This window comes from Mustela nigripes, chromosome 13 (genome assembly GCF_022355385.1).
Source record: "Mustela nigripes isolate SB6536 chromosome 13, MUSNIG.SB6536, whole genome shotgun sequence".
NCBI lineage: Eukaryota > Metazoa > Chordata > Mammalia > Carnivora > Mustelidae > Mustela > Mustela nigripes.
In genome coordinates, this window is record NC_081569.1 from 117,909,111 (window position 1) to 117,926,523 (window position 17,413).

Sequence of the window (17,413 nt, forward strand, 5' to 3'; positions counted from 1 at the left end):
GAGGCTTTGCACATCTCCCGGTTGAAGACAGACCTCACGGACGCTGCCGTGCAAATGGAAATATTCAGTTGTCAGCAGCAGCAAGGCCGCGCTGCCGGGTGGGGGCCGGGCTGCCAGGCGAGCAGCTGGAGCTGCGGGAGCGCGCGCCGGGCTTGCCTGCAGCCCCGTGACCTTCACGAGCAGAGGAGGCGGCTTTCTGGCTGGGCACTGGGCAGGAATGGATCTTCTGTTGGTGGGGAGAAGCGGCAGTTGAGAAAGAAGAGCTAACAGTGGAGAGGGAGAAGAGGACTCGAGCCGCACGTACCGGTGCTCCCTAGGACTTCTGGCCGGGGGCGCGCCCTGTCTGTCCTCGGGTGCTCTCACTGTGCCGCGGGCTTTCGGTTCCTATGCTGGGGATCTCTGGGCCTGGTTCTATCACTGGGTTTGCCTCAGACAGCCAAAGCCTTCTTAACTGAGACATGAGTGTGGCCAGGACCTTCCGTTCTCAGGGCTCTCAGGAAACCCCCCCCCCCCCCCATTCCAGGTCCCAGCTCAGTGGTGGACTTTGGCTCCATCCCTGCTTGAAGAAGCCAGGACCAAGCAGGATGTTTTCGAAACAAATACAGTTCCAGGGTCTAGAGGCCTTCAGCATTAATTCCCTGTATTCCTCCTCCCGGTGTCGGAATCCCCTTTTCCAAAATCCCTGATGTCTCCTCTGCTCCCTGGCTCAGAGTTACCACATCTCCAGGGAGGGAGACGTCAAGAGAACCAGAGAACCCATTAAGTGGATTTACACTGAATGAGGTGCAAAGGGAAGGGCACCTGCAAGGAATATAGTTTCTCATTCACCTGCAAGAAGTTAAAAAAAAATGTTTTTACCCCATTACAGACAAACAGCTGCAGCACAGATGAATGAGCCAAACAGAACCAAACCAGAACTCCCTCCTTGCCTCCTACAAAATGGTTACGACTCCTAGGACAGAGGTCATACCCTGTTCTGGCTCTCCTGTCACCTTTACCCTGATCTCCAGGTTCTAGAATTTTAGACCTTTGTACTGTCACCCTGCGTCCATGTGGCTCCTCTGTTTGCTCCCAGGTAGGGGCTAGTAAAACTTCCACAACTGGTCAGGGACATTAAAGAGGTAAACATGTATCAGTAGGGAAGTTCAGAGATTGGGTAAAAGAGGTATGGGAGTGGCAGTGCCAGAGAGACGGAGTGAGCCCTCCCGTGCCCCCAGAAAAGGGCTTGGAAGCACAGATTTGGAAAGACAGAAAATGAGACGCAGACCTCTCAGAAGTGCGAAAGCAAGGGGGACATTTGAATGAGGAGACCCAGCAGATACCCAGGTAAAGCGTTTGTCGTTGCCTGGAGAAAACAAGCTGGAAGCTTCTGCTGGGGGGTGTGTCTGTGAGCTGCCTTTTTTTTTTTTTTTTTTTAACTTTTCAAGCAGAGAAGCAGGAGTGACCGTGACCCAGTGACAGCGACTGACTCAGGGAGTCACCTATCTCCCAGCCCAGGGTGCACCCTGAGCTCTGTACCTTTCATCCAGAACTTTTTCCTCAAATCCGCTTGTGCATGATGAAATGGAATTTGGGGCAATAAATGGGCAATTTACACAAGTTCGAAAGGGATAAATGTGCTCCTAGTTTGCAGAGGGGATGGTGATTGCCTCTCAGAGCTGAGTTCACCAGACACTGCTTTTAAGCTGAGAAAAAAAAATCAGAAAATGTGTGAATGGGAGCCTAATAATGCTTAAAATGCATTTGCTGATCATTCATCCCCTACCCTTTCAGCTTAATTTAGATTCTCTTTTGTTGCAAAAACAACTCTTAGGTTCAGCTTGCTTAGGAATTTCAACTTGCCTCATTTCTTCAGAGTAGCAAGAGTTCGGGGTTTTCTTGGACTCTGTGTTTTGGAGAAGAGACACTTGGTGTTCTCTAGCTCAAAGTTCCATCATAAAGATGATTTTTAAATCACCACTTGGAGTCAACCTTTGCTTAAGGTTTTTATTCCCTAAACTCCCATCCATTGTGAAGATTGCCCACTGGACTTTGTGGTGACAGCTCCCTCTCCTCTCCCCCCGCCCAATCTGGCTGTGCGAATCCCTCAGATGTTTGCATCTCCTCCCCATAGTGAATACCGCATCTTAAGAACCTTCAGCCAACAGGGAAGTGAAAGAAATATTCGCGGTAAATGATCTCAGTACATCTGACAGCACTCCCCTGTGAGATCAGAGGCTGCCGTAAGAGATGTCTTGATTGATTGCTGCAGTGGCCAGAGTGCCACTCCCTACTTCAGTGGTTTCAAAGCCACAAACATAGATATCCTTTCTCATAACCCAGGCCTAGGGACTTTACAAAAAGGAAAAGGTTAAAAAGACAGCAGCAACAAAGTAAATTTCATATCAATTTATATTAGATGTATACTATTTGCAATCATTTGATTGAAAAAAACCTGCTTTTTTTGACCATAGCACATGTACACATAAGCTTAGTACAGGGTGCTTCTTCACCTTTCCTACACAGCAGCCTCCTCTGGTGAATTTTTGCAAAGCTCAGTGTTGTCTGGGTTGGGGCCTGACATTGGTTTTCTGGAGTTTCCAGGGGATTCCACTGCATATCCTGAGGTTTATGCCCTGGGGCACCTGGCTGGCTCAGTTGGTAGAACATGTGACTCTGGATCTCAGTCAGGGTCAGGAGTTCAAGCCCCACATTGGGCCTAAAGCTCACTTAAAAATAAACAGATTTTTACAAAAGTGTTAACTTTCTTTTAAAAAAGAGAGAGAGAAAGAGAGAGGCTTATGCCCTGGAATCATCATCCTCAGCCTCAGACAGCTGTTGGGTAAGCCATGCTTTGGTCTGTTCAGCAGCTGTTGATCTGTGTTCCAGGCGCTGCTGCAGGTGCTGGGAACAGGGGCCGCAGAGGGTGAGCCCTGCCTCAGGGCTCACGTTCTGGTGGAGAATTTGAGAGAATATGTGCACTTTGATGTGTGCACTTGACTGAATGAGTATGGGGTCCTGCCTCATAATTTCTGTCCATGTGTGTGTCATCTGTTGTTTGATGGTTTCTTTATGCTTCTTGAATCCTTTTTACTCAGTTATATAAAGATTTTTCACCTTCCTATAAAACGTTTCAGGTGTGATGGGGAGTAGACAGAAATAAACACATGGGATCTGTGCACCATTAAACCATTGCTAAGAGAATCATTGCTTATAATTCGCAGGCTTCCCATATGGGAATTTGTTACCATTTTGTTAGATCGGTCAGCTCAGCGATGCAAAGGATGGTACTCACACTTTGTAGCAGTCTAGGGCCATGAGGATTGAACCAAGGGCTTCCAGCTGTCCCTTGTGTTCTGGTTTGTCTCCTATGACCCCCCCAGAGGAAGGAGAATGAGTGCAGACAGCAGCCACTGTAGGAATCACAAGTTGCACAAGATGTCAGCTGGATGGGTGCTCAAAGCAGACCCCGCAGATGCCCAGAATGACAGGTCATGGCTGTCCAGAAACGGTAGGGTACTCTACTAGCTTTAGTAAGAGTGTTCGTTCTCTACAAAGATGTTGGAACAAATAACACCATTTGGTAGGCGCCCCATGGAGTCCCATAGTTCTGGCAGCCACTAGCTGGAAAGGGAAGAGGAAGTTGGAGGACTTTCGAGACAAAGTGAGGAAGTATGTGGAATGCAGTTTAAAAAAAAAAAATCAATCTGTCCCCTGCCAAGTCTGCAGCCACCCCCCACCATTTTAAGAGAAATGAATTCCATCCCAGCAAAATTGAAGTCACACGTTAATTAGCCACAGGTACCCAAGATTCTTGACTCCCAAGGATCCTCGTGCCTTGACCAGTTCTTTTCCCATCACACCCACAGACGAAAGGCCGCTTCCCACCTCACCCCGGCCTCATCTCCATGCCCCAAAGAAACCCATCTCTACATTTTGGCGAAATGAAGTGCAATCTGTATTTTTTTCATCTAAAAAGCTGAGCCATTGGTTCTAGAAACTTTGCTACTTATTATCTCGCTGGAGCGTAATGTAATTGTGTATGTACCTTCATGAGAAGAGGATTTGAAAGCCTTTTTGAGATGTGTGGCCGTTTTTTCAGTCTCGTACTGCAGAGAGGAGGCAGTGTGATAAGACAACCACATTAAAGAGGAAAATTGAAATGGGATGCTGGGAGCTGGTCCAGAGGAGAAGTAACATTTGTTAACCGAAGCATGCGCAGAAGAAGACATTTTTTAAATCCCGGTTTGAGATAGGCTCCATTTTAAGGATGGTCATAACTTTACTAGGCGTCCATGATGGCACACTTGATGTTCTACTGAATTAAGCAGTGGTAAATGACTTGGGGTTTCTGTATGAGGATGCTGAATTACATACTTTGGGAAGACTCTCCTCTCCAAAAATAAACAGGGTAATGCTTCTTTAATGCTCCTGTACCCCTCACCCCCGTCCCCCAGAGAGGCAACACGTGAAGGCTTTTCCTGCCGAGTGGATCTTCATTCCTAGAAAGTATTCCTGACCAAAATATCTTCCTCTTCTGCTCATAAGCTGGATTGAACCATTTGGGGGGAAGAAAACCTCTCTTTTTAGCCCCGGGAGAATCCCATTCAGTTATCCCACTGCTCACCTTCCCCTGCATCGGGTTCAGGACCTTTTATCCTTCAGAATCAGCCGTGCCCTCAGAGCAGAAGCATCCCCTAGCCCCAGACCAGTTGCCTCATCACCCCCAATCTCTCCAGTCAAAAAACTCAAGACCAGCCAGCATCCTTGATCAAAAGCATCCTATTCCAAAGCTTCCATCAGAAAGCTTCTCTTGTCTAAAGAAGTGAGCCACCTCTGGTCTCTCTTGACCACAGAGAATGGAATCTTCCAGGGAAACCCATTGTGGGCTCACAAAAGTACCACGTCACCCAAGGTAGCAAGTGGGCCAGAGAGACGTTGAGGAAGTAAGAGCTGTGAGCAGGGAGAGAAGGGAGGGTATGGGCCATGCCACATCCTCTGAGGAATGGGGACTCAGGGAAGGAGAGGAGGTTGCTTTGCTGAGGCCGAGTCTTCAGGGGCTCAGGATTTGTTGGCAGAGGCAGTGTGCTGGGCACTGGTTCCGGGTGTTTTGTGTTTGCCCCTCCCAGTAATCTGCAGCCTAAAGTAAAGAAAATGTCAGCCCAAACAGTGTGGCTTGTTTTTATGCATGAAAAAAATCACCACAGAAGAACTTCAGATAACCTACATGAATATGAAAGGTGGCCAAGATCTGTTACCTAGTAAAAACTTGAAGGAAAAAAATGGCAGAAAAGTATTTCCCGTATAAACCTCTTTTTAAAGAGTCAGTCTATGTGCATGAGTATAAATGCCTCCCATCAGTGAGCTCACTCAAGTGTCTGTATCTGGGAATGGGTCTACAGGGAAGACATTTATTTCTCACATTATATCCACATTGTGTTTATTTTTTCTTAACATACTACCTTCATATTTTCTTAAAATGGGAAGAAAACTGAGAAACAGTAGGTAGATGATTGAGCATCGTGGCATCTCTTTGGGGAGGAGGGATGGCAGGGTGTGAGCTCTGAGGCACACACAGGATGTCGGGGTGTGACGAACGTCAGGGCATGGAGATGTCTAGCCGCAGGTCCAAGAGACCTTTTTCCATAGAAACATGGTGGACCATATCGTCTCTCAGGCTACCTGGTGTTCCCCCAAACCACCTGGAGCCCAAGCGGGTCTTTCTGGTGTTGATCTGTACTGTTCTCGGTCTGCGGATGAAGAGAGTTCTGGTTGACGATGTCCATGTTCATTACCCTGTAAATCTGAGTACGAGCCCAGATAATGTTACACTGATGTGTGAGACTCAAAAAGAAGCTGCTCAGGAGGGAAATCTTTGCAACGTTGGGGTAGGCAAAGAGTTCTTAGTTGGAGCAAACAAAACATTGAGTTGTAAAAAAAAGTTCATAAATTCTGCCTCTTAAAAGACACTATTAAGAAACTGGATAGGGAAGCCATGGACTGAGGAAAAAATATATGTAACAAAGGACTCTATCCAGAATGTTTAAGGAACTTTACAACTTTACAGTTGGGTTAAGCAACCCAAATAAGCGGGGGCACAAACTTGAACAGAATATTCATCAAAGAAGATGCCCCAGTGGTCATTATGCACATCAAGAGATGCTCAACCTCATTTGTCATTAAGGAAATAAAGATCAGAACCACAGTGAATGACCACTACACCGCTATGAGGATGGGGAGAAAATGTGAAAGCTTGACAGTTTCACATATTTTCACATAACTGGAATCTCATTCATGGTCCAGCCTCCTTGGAAGAGAGGTTTTCAGTCCCCTGTGAAGTTAAACATGCTCTTCCCAGCAGTTCCCCGAGGGAAGCGGATGCATGTTCACCAAAGACAAATGCAGAAGCTCATGGGGGCTTCTGTAAGATCCCGAGCTGGAAACGGCCAATATGTCCTTCTCTAGGTGCACTGGTAACCAAAGCATAGTTCTGCCCACATAGCAGAATACTGCTCAGTGATGGAGTAAGGAGTGAGCTGCCGGCGCCCCATCGGGAAGGAGAGAAAGCCAACCAGGAGTAGCCCGGGGCAAGGGTGGGTAGACACGGGGCACAAGGAAACTTTGGTGTGATGAAGTCTGTATCTTGGTTGTGCCCTCTGTCTTCCTTCTGGTGATGGTTACCCTGGTATAAAATTCATCAAACTGTACACCCGGGAGGGCACTCCCTGTGTCTCCCTGGGGACTGGGTAGCCCCCTGCCCCCATGATGCCAGTGTGCACATGATGAACATGGAAGGACATTTTCTCAGACCATTGTGCTTTGCGTGTTTGCTAATTCCAAAGGCAAGACGTCAAGAGGAGGGCGTCCCATGCCTACTCTCCCCCATTCTGCCCGCAGGGCTGCATGTCTGGGCTTATACGGCATAGGAACTGGTCCATTCAGAATGAAGAGTGAGGCCATAGGGATTGATCATGAACGAGATCTCAGCAAGACTGGGTGTGGCGCCTTCTGTGAATGCCTAGAGGCGAGCGGGAGGGCCAAGGTGCCAGGGGAATCTTTGTCTGTGGAGGCCTCGGGCATGCACAGCTCTTGGGTGGAAGGAAGGATTGGGGGACTTGTCCTAAAATGTCCTATTTTCAGTTGGTTGATGTGTCGATTTGGCTCAGCTGGGATGGGATTGGTGGTCGTGGTGATGTTTTGTGGGTCTGAAGCACTTTCCACCTTGCCCCTTAGGTTCTGCGAAATTCATGTGGGTGTTGATGGTACTCTCTTCCTTCAAAGGTTCTCTTTCTCTTTCTTCTTGTTTCTTTCCTTATGTCTATCTGTGGCCCTTTGCACCTTCCTCCTGTGGTCCCATGTGTCTTTGAAGAATCAAGAACAACTTTCTTTAATTTTTCTGGGGAAACAAATAGGAAAAGTCTACTGAATTTTTTTTTTTTAACCTGTATTTCTTCTTGTTCTGTCCCCCTCGAACCTCCTGGTTGTTGAGGAAAAGTCTGGGTAAAAGTTACCTAGGGAGGGGCGCCTGGTGGCTCAGTGGCTTAAGCCTCTGCCTTCAACTCAGGTCATGATCTCAGGGTTCTGGGATCAAATTCTGCATCGGGCTCTCTGCTTGGCAGGGAGCCTGCTTCCTCCTCTCTTTCTCTCTCTGCCTGCCTCTCTGCCTACTTGTGATCTCTCTCTGTCAAATAATAAAATCTTTAAAAAAAAAAGAAAAAAGAAAAAGAAAGAGTTACCTGGGGAGGCAGGGGCCATGCAGCCTGGCCAACCCTGGTTGCTGGCAACATTTGTATTGTCGAATAGTAAGGAACCTTTGCTCTGCTGAGAAACAGGTGTGTGTTTTCTCAGCCCTGAGAGAGGAAGGGGCCCTTTCCAAAATGAGGGGTGGGAAAAGGCCTCAGCAGTGTCTTACAGAAGCTATGAGCCTTGCCTCTTGGCAACAGGCCCTGTGGGGAGGCGAGGGCAGAGGGACAGCAAGAACCCTAGGAGCCGTGATTGGGACCTTAAGTCTTGCAGTTCAACTAAAATATATGTACATAGTTATATATAACTATATATATATATATATCTTAATATCAGTGGGGAGTGATGACTGTTTTAGGAGTTTCACCCCGGGAGTTGCCAAATAAGTTAATTTACCTGTTTCTCATACACCATACTATTAAAATAAACCTTCACTCCATTATTGAGTGTAAGTAACGGGCCTCCTGCAGGCAAAATCAAAAAAGGCCTGCAGAGTAAAGTTCCTTTCCTCCGTACCCCCCCCCCCACCCAGCCATCACCTTTTTTGGAGACATTGTCTTCTAGAACCAGCATCGTCCTCGTTATTAATCGCTTGTGGGACTTTATGCTGCATCACATTACTCCCTCGGAATTAAACTGCACATATAGAGTATGAAAAATGCACTTTTTTAAACAGTAAAAAAGTCATTTCCTAGCATAATACCCCAAATAAAGTGCCGCGGAGCCATTAGTAGTAAATTGAATTTTTTGGTATGTAATTTGTACAAGAACTGACAAGTGAGAGCCCCCCTGGCCCCCCATCATTAGTCACTGGGTTTAGCGGACACCGAGGTAGTAATCTGCAGAGGCAGGCATTTTTGATGTCGACTTCAATTGCACACTTCATTTATTTGGACAGGGCACAGGCGGGGCGCGGCCACGCCGCAGCACCGCACCATGAGCGAGTCTCGCCCCAGGGCAGCTGGGACGCTGCGCTGGGGCAGATGTTCTTTTCAGCCTATTCAGTGACCATTCTTGGGGGTTGTTTACTGTTGCCATGGCAACTTTCATTTCCATAGCAGCGGCGCCGCTGTTTCTCAGAGGAAAATGAATTTAGTTATAAAAGGATAATATTTTTCTCTGTCTCTATATAACCTGCCATCTGTCAACTGAGGGATCAGGAAGGATTCAGAAACCTATTAAGAATTAGAGCAGCGGAGTGAGGAGGGTTTTTTTTTGTCCCGTATTAAAAGCAATAATAGATGTGGAAGCCAACATTATGCCCTCGACATCATAACTTTAATTTTTTTTCTTTATATTTTAAGAAGTGCAGTTTTTATTTCCTGTCTTTGTTGTTGTTGTTGTTGTTGTTGTTGTTTAAATGCCTCCACCACCAACACCACCACTGTATGCACACACACAGTCTCGGAAAACACAATTTGCATTCTGCTGACAGACGGAAATGCCCCTTAGGTGTAGCTTTCTAGATGCAGGTATATTTAGGGCTTTCTCTTCTTGGTGCTGTGAGCTTCCCCAGTTCCTCCAAAGATTCCTCGAGCTCAACCTGTTGTCACCCATACTCCCTTCCTCCCCTGTGCCAGGGGAGCAAGCCTCGGGGGTGCACAGGTCAGCAGCCTATCAATTATGAAATCAGCAAAATGAGGGGGGACCATGCTTTGTCTGATAAACTTACCAACCTTCCCTTTAAATCTCATTCTAGAATCCCTTTCTTCCTCTCAAATCCACATGGCAAGAAAGTCACCTTGGGGATAGCTCATCTAGTTCCTGGATTTTTTTTTCCTCTGTTGCTTTCATGAACAGTAGCTTGCAGGGGGAAGAACACGTGCACACACCGGCCCCGTTGTAAATAATGTTATTTATTGGTTGATTTTTCCAGATCCTGACATTGATGCTGCCAGTGCCATGATGCTTTTGAATACTCCCCCTGAGATACAAGCAGGTTGTGAGTAGATATTTCTATAGCCTACAGCGCCATAGTTTGTGAACTTAACCTTCTCCTCTATATCCCAGGCCATAGGGAGAACTAATACTCAAGCAGAACTCCTTGTAGAATCACTCCAAAACTACCGCAGTGCACGATCACACACGCATGTGCGTGCGAGCCTGCTGCCGTGCGTACATGTGAACGAGTGTATCGGTGTGTTTCTGAGATGACAGAGTTTTTATATAATCTCAGGGATTGAGGCTTGGGGGAAGGGAAGTGGACCCAGTAATGAGTCCCAGTAGAGAGAACTTCCGTTCTCCTGTGGGAGTAGTTCCCGTGATTTGGTAGGTTCTGCTAGACAAGGCTGTGTGGGGCCAGCATAACAGGGAACCGAGCAGTGTGTATTTCTAGAAATGTCTTTCCCTTCGGGGACCTCATTGATAGCAGGCTACCATTTTTACAGCTAGAGAAGAGAGGTGGCAAGGTGGGTTTGCAGGAACTCGGGGTGGCCTTGAAATGGACCGTGGGTGCCCCCCTGTGTCAAGCCCACCAGCCCTCCAGGCTGTCGTGGAGAGGGGTAGGCCTCCTGTCTTCACCTTCTGTCGGCCGTGGAGCAATGTCCAGCTTCAGACCGTTCTTTTCCTCCCTTGAACTTCTCTCCTGTCCACCGCCTCCTGTTTTTTCCCACCTCTAGAGCCTAGAGTAGTGCGGTTTTAGAAAGGTCTTCTTCCCAAGTGATGACTTTCAATGGAGAGGATTGTCTCCTCCTCCTGCTGACGGGAATCTGGTCCCTCTGCCCGCACTTTCCCCCCAGCTGGAAGCCCGCTGAGCAGATGGCCAGCTCACTTGCCAGGGTCTGCTCAGGACTTTGCTGCATTGCAGACTCCCGCTGACAGAACACACAGGTCGGAGTTGGTAACAGGACATAGCAGACCCCCACCACAGCACCCTCCAGGGGCCTGGGCCTCAAGCTGGTTGGACCCTCTGACTCCCTGAAGGGTGCCTGGCCTCCTAAGTCAGGGAATCCCCCCTACATCAGAGAACATCCATTCTTGGGGGCTTCTTTGAGTAGGGGACTGATGTGGAATTCCAGAACATCCTTCATAGCGCTCCCTGGGCCACAGCCTTCCCCAGAGCTTGAGGGAATTTGGCTCTATCCTTTCTCTTTCCTTCTTTTAAAAGACCCGAGGGATGCGGCCACGCATTCTCGGGAGAGACTTGTCCCTCTTGTTACGTGCTCTGAAAGGTGCACAGTTCCCATTGTTTCTTTGCTAAACTCGGATCGCCGGCAACGGAAGGGTCAGGCGGCCCACCCCGCCGAAAAGCAGGCACCACTGCCAAGCCCTGGTAGAACTAGTACAGTCCAGTAACTAGCGGTTCCCCTGTGATGTGGTTTTTCAGTGATGTTTGACGTGACAGAGAAATTGAAAAACAAAACAAAACAAAAAACTCCGTTCTCAGAGGACATGGCAGGAAGTGTACAGACCAGATTGTAACCAAGTTACTGTCTGAAAGGGTTTCCAAAACCAGGTTGCATAACTTGTCATGAGGAAAATACACTTTTCTTGTCCGAGCTGTGCAAGTTCTGCAGCATCTTCCTTAGGTCCCGGCCACAGTGCACAGTGATCACGGGCTTCGAGAGATGCTTTTGATGAGCCAGAATAATGGAGTTAAGAGGGAAAGAGGGAGGGGGATTGGACAGAGCGTCCATGAAAGCCCATTGTTACTGAATTCTTGAGCCTAGGTAGAAGAAGAACAGGACTGATTTTGATTAGTTGACAAATTAATGGTTTGTATAATGCTCTCATGGCTGAATGAACTCCTCCCCACTCCCTTACTAGAACACTCAAACTCTAAATAATTATTTTTTCAAGGTATCCATAGTCTGTCTTACGTGAAAATATTGAAGTTGAGCTTTGAATGCTCAGTGTTTATGTGTCGAAGCTGTAGGGTCCCTTTTAAGGAAGGCTCTTTTCCCATGTTGGTCTTCACCACTGTGAGAAGTCCAGCCTCCGCCATCATGAAAGCCCCACGCCAAGAAGGGGGCTCCAGGGTCCTTCCAGAAAGGAAGGACCCAGGAGGCCCCCAGGAGTCGTGGAAGGAGAGCCCACTGGCAGGAGCTGCCAGGAAATCGATGGGAAGGTAGGGGAGAGGGTAGAAGACTGTCTGTGTATTCACCTTTCCATCTGGCCGCAGTCTCTAGTAAAATCCCCTAGTGGTCCAGCTAGACGCTGGTCAACAGGCCAGAATCCGGCCCCTGAAGATGCGAGTAGGACTGGAGGGAGGGAAGTGAGCTGGCAGTGAGTGTCCGCTGTGTGCACTTGGGTGCACTTGGGAAGCCAGACAGCCGCTGGTCAGCCTCCTGGTAAACCGGCCCAAGGTGTGTATTTCTGTCCTGGGACCTCGGTCTTCTCTTAGCATGTCGTGGCTTTGCTCTTCCCCTCCCTCCCCTTGTTTTCATTTTACTTGTGTCACGTTGCTTTTCCTGAGATTCGGTGAATGCCTTGTGCTGCACCGTCCCCCCAGCCTTGCCAGCATGCCCGAGGCCTGGAATAAGTGGGAGGTGATTCCTCACCAAAAAGTTTCCAAGGCAGCACCCTCCCGCCCCCAGCCACCGTGCTGGAGGATGGGCAGCCCGCCTGGTGGTGTTTGTGTGCGCGAGACCCGGTGGGGACATGTGCATGGCAGCCGGGCTCCTGCAGCCCCTCTGCCCACACGTGGTGAGCACGGACTGGCATCTGCACGGAGCACGCTGTGTTCAGCTCCCGGCCTGGGCTGTGGCCGAGCCCTGCTTACAGAGCCTCCTCGTGTGCTGCTATTTATAGCCCCTTGTTTTCCCCTCCTGGGCTGTGCGATGCCCTGGTTGAACAGAGGCCTCTAGCCTGGTCTGTCTGCCACCGTCACTTCCAGCCAGAAGAGGGTGCCCCGGGTGGCTTGAAAGGCTCTTCCTTTGCCATCGACCTCCGTAGCCACTCCACTTAAGGTCACCAGATGGCAACCGCTTGGATGGGTCCCTCTCATCGTCCCAGGGCCCAGGCTCTGCAAAGCTAGCTCGGGGCTGGCAGACCAGCTACCATCCAGTCTGAGCTGAGTAGGTCATACAAAGGAGGCTTCTCAAGAAGCTGGGGAGAATTCCAATCAGCCAAGCCCCTTTATCTTTGAGGTGTGCCATTCTGTCTTGCATGCACTCTAGAACACTACTTCCAGAAAATTCAGCATAGGGCATTGCTGCCCCGTTAGTTCTGAATTTTAAGATTATGCTTCTCATCAGATCTGTCCACTTACCCCCGCCCCTGAAACCACTGATAAAAGTGGCTGAAAGAGACGAATTCCAGCTTTTAGAGTCCACAGCAGTACCTGCTTTGCAGTTCCCTTTTGACAAGCCCTGGGAGTCATCTTTAACCCCCATGGAGGGATTGTTACGAAGTCAGATCACCATTACTCATCTTCAAAGGCTTATATAAGCCCTAGTTGGAATGTTCCCAGAGAGGAACTCTGGATCATAAACAGAACAACAAACGGGCAGCAGAGGGGAGGGATGGAGGCGGCGTTCCGCTCCCTGCCTCGAAGTAGGGTATGTATCCAACACGCCAGGCCCTGGAGAAGAAAGGCGACCAGCACGTAGGCTCCCCCATTTCAGCCCCCTTCCCAGCATCCTTCCAAGTAAGCAGGTGGAAAGACCGACTTCGGGAAGGGGAAGGATTATCGGTATCACTTGCTGCTCAACTTATGGCCTCTGGTAGCGTTAGCCAGGGCTGCCCTCCAAAGGCAGCAGTAGGAGCTCCGAGGTTAATTTTAGAAGCTGTGAAAATCAAGGAAGCGGAGCCTCAGGAGGGAAGCTGAGGAAGCCGGGATGGAGAAATGCGGGGCTGGCGGAGCCTGGAGGGAAGTCTGTCTTGTGCCATCGACGTTTTTTTAGGTTCCAAGGTGATCACGGTTAGATCACGGTGAGCAGTGCTGCTGGGCTCAGCTCTCTGTGTGTGGGTTCCCATCTTCTGGTTAAAAATAAAGAAGTTTCAAGTCACTCTGTAGCATGGGAGAACGCGGTCAGTCGGCAAGAACTGGGAGCTCTGGGGGTCCTGTCCTTGGCGCCTCCTCTCAGCAGCTCGAGGATCTCGGGCTCACGTCTTCTTGCGAGTAAAAGCTGAAAACTGAGTTGCTCTGACAGCACAGGATGGTGCTGGAGGCCTGCGCCGGACATGTCCAGTTTCTCACCACGTCCTTCTCAGCCGGAGCTGAAGGACCCATTTCAGGGCATTGGGTGGGCTGGGCTGTTTGTAAAGGGCTTGGTCTTGAGGTGTACTGGTTTACCCTGAGTGCAATACAGAGGAGCAGGAAGGGAAGCTTGCCGAGAGGAAAAGGGCTGAGGAATGCATTCGCGCTCCTTCCGAGTCCCCCAGATCCAAGACTAGTTAAATACGGACCTCAGAATGCCTTTCTCAGACGTTTTAGACTGGCTGTGATTCGTTTTTCAGGAGCCTCCTTCCTGACGCTCGGGGATGGAGCCTGGAAGGAGGGAAGATGGCAGAATAGTTAAGTGCCACAGCTGGCTTCTGGCAGCCCGTGAGCAAATACGAACACATCGTCATCCCAACAGGGAGAGCGTTGCCAGTGATAAGGACTGAGAAGTGCCAGGGCTGGCAGAAGCCGCATTCGGTTGCAGCTCATTTGAGACCAAACTCCAGGAGTCAGGAGAAGAGCCTAGTTTATGTGCCAGAAGTCTTGCGAGGCTCAGGAAATAGCTCGGGGAAAGCCTTTTAACGCAGCGGGATAGCTTTGTCCATGAGATTCTCTGTGAAGTGAACACACTTCATTAATCAGGAAGATGTTTTAGTGGGTGAGTGCAGATTTGGGAATAACTACAAAAAGCGTAAAAGGCTAGAAGAATGTCCCCGTCTTGACACACCCTCCCTTAGCTTCTGTTCCTTCTAGATCGTCGGTAAGAAGATACTAGAGGGAGGGGATGGGATGGTGGAGGGATGGACAAGATGGCGATAATGAGCTTGCACCACAGACCCTACATCAGTCTTCCTATTTAATACTCAGAACCACCCTAGGAGCTGTGTTTTTGCCAAGTTTAGAGGTGAGGAAACAGCGGCTCAGGAAGGATAGGGCACTTGTCCAAAACTGCGGAGCTAGTGGTAGGACAAGACTTCAGTGGAGACAGAAGCCATGTTGCCCCGAGCTTGTACTCTTATCCACTGCACAACACTTCCTCCGTGGAGGCTTAAATGAGGTGAGACACATCAGTGGACCCTGGGCTTCAGTCTGTGTGTGCTGAGGACTGGCTTCCTTTCTTCGTTCCCCTCCCTGTTGGGCATGACCTTGGGGCTTAAAGGTTCTGGGCACTTGGGCAGAGGACTCTGGGCTTGGGGCAGTGTTCCTTGGGGTTGCTTTTCTTCTTTGACTGGCAAATGACTCACTGGCCATATCGAAGTCCGGAGAGCCTGTGCTCTGTGACTCCCATCTGCTGTCTTCACTTCCCAGGGCACCCCAGTCATTGTCCCAGGATTTTGGGTGTCTCAGGGGCATTTTTCTCCCAGGGGTGACCCTGACATGATTTCCACAATGGGAGCAGAAGCACTGGTGAGAGTAGTCATTGCCGCTCCAGCTGTGCTCTGTGACCGGGAAGATGGCTAAATTCTGGCACCTTCTGGTTTGTCTCCCTCTGTTCTTACGGACTTCGGCTCATGGGGAGTGGAGACCGCACAGGCTGCCTCGGGATGCTCTGAGGACCATGGTGGTGGTGATGACGGTGCTGATATTGACAGTCGAGATGTATTTTCTTAACATTAGTGCCTTTTTTAACTCTGTGAAATCTCCGCTCTGTGGGATAAATCCCATTTCTGTCCCCGTCCTCTTACTGAAGCAGCTCGCTCAGCAGACACAGGCAGTGAATGACAGAGATGGACACAGACCTAGGGCCTTCCAACACCAGAGTCTGGCTCTCAGCCACTACACTCTGGACCATGTCTCTGCTCAGAACCCTTTAATGGTTTCTCCAGTGCCCATGGGGCAAAGCCCAAAGGACCTCATTCCTGCAGAGGATCACACACTTTCACAAAATTACTTTTTGTTCTTGTGCACGCTGCCATTGTTAATTCCAGGCCTTGTGTGTGCCATTCTTCTGCCTTGGAATGCCACCTCTGGTGGCCCTTTCTACAGGAAGTCTTCCCAGGGACCCTTTACTATGGGTCAAGTGTCTCCATCCTTCTGTGCCTACAGACCCCCGGCCCCAGCACCTACCGTGGTGTGTTTCCCTTGCCTCTTTAATTCTCTGTCTGTCCCGCTTAACTGTGGGAACCCTGTGTCCCCCTTCACCAAATACCTAAGCAGGCACTTGGTATGCCAGTCCACTAATCGATACAGTCCATATATGGGACTGTCATGGTTTGCTGGTGAGAATTATAACTGTGGTTATCAATTTTTAAGTTATTAAACTTTTAAGTTATTTTAACAAGTAGTCCTTTCTGTCAGATTGTCTTGCTGTTCTGAATCAGATCATTAGTAACTGTTGTCTTCAATAGTATTATCAAAATTGAACTCAGCCTGTGGCTGTTGGGCCATTTTGAAGAGACTGTTATACGGAAAAATAACCAAAAAAACCCTTTGCCGATGTCTCTAAAACAGACAAACCAAAAGCCTCTCCTTTCAACCTACCCGTAGCACATGTCTGTAAAGCCCAGAGCTCTCCTGATTTTTGTGTGTCTGTCCTTGGGAATTATGGGTATTTTTCCTCCTGGGTTTTCTTTTAAAAGCCTTAATAATCTTAGTTCCTGTTTTTATGTCTATGATCCATTTCTAAGTAACTTTCATGTATAGCCTGAAGTAAGGACTAAGGTTCATTTTTTCCCAAATGGATCTCCAGTTGTTCTGTCTTCCCCCATTGTGTTGTCTTGATAACGCTGCCAAAAATCAAGTTGCCCATGTATGTGTATATTTCTGAATTCTGTGTTCTTCCTTGATCGATAGACCTCTACTGACACTAATCCCACTCTGTCTCATAGCTCTATAGGACGTCTTGAAATCAGTAATATAAGTCAGTTAATATAAATTTTAGACCCTCTTCCATAGAACTTATCAGCTAAGCAAAATAGGATACTTACTAAGAATATCCCATTATACAGGTTTCATGCTTCTAAGATAATTGGTAAGTCTCCTGTCTCAGATGATCTCCTGTCTGAAATCAGGGTAAGGGACACGTGTAAGTGTTCCTGATCTAGTTCAGCCTACTGTCACAGTTAAATGTGGTAGGAGAATGGGAAGATTCTGGACCACTGGACTGGACTGGAACTATTGACTTTGGGCACTAGTTTTAATTCTGTCTCCCATCTACCTTTTAGAAAACCCAATGACAAGGGCTTTGCACAGACCTATTTTTTTTTAAAGTAGCAAAAATATTAGCAAGAGCCACAGAATTCTCAAGGAATCAGTCTATATACCCCATATTTAGGAGTAGACATTCATCCTATATGAGGGACCTCTTGTTGAAGGTGTGGCATATTAATGTAAACATTCCCTTAGAAGCCTAAAAATTTATAGGAGTAGAAAGTAGTGTTTGCGTTTTCTAAGGCGTATTCTACTCAATATGGGCATTAGGAACTTAATATCCAGAAGGGTTTTCATTTTTGAATGTATAATTTTCTAGATCCTTTTTGGTGTGGCCTCTGTTTGGGAAAGCCTGGTTTATCGACCTTGCCTGTGGGTGACTGTGCCAGCGGCTGTATGAGCACAGCCAGAGCTCAGGGGACTCAGGACGCTGTTCAG

At 48.5% G+C, this 17,413-nt stretch overlaps 1 protein-coding gene across 5 annotated transcripts in view; it reads left to right on the top strand.

The window, feature by feature from the left end:
- The window catches only part of FOXN3 (forkhead box N3), a 397,011-nt gene that overhangs the window by 356,498 nt on the left and 23,100 nt on the right, over positions 1-17,413 (top strand). The window contains exon 6 of one of the 5 annotated variants that reach the window (XM_059373549.1): positions 9,599-9,664. The exons of 3 other annotated variants lie outside the window; for them this stretch is intronic. In XM_059373549.1, coding sequence (XP_059229532.1) covers positions 9,599-9,664 — 66 coding nt within the window. The remainder of the gene's footprint in view (positions 1-9,598; positions 9,665-17,413) is intronic. One more of the 5 variants, XM_059373550.1, reaches the window with a different exon arrangement.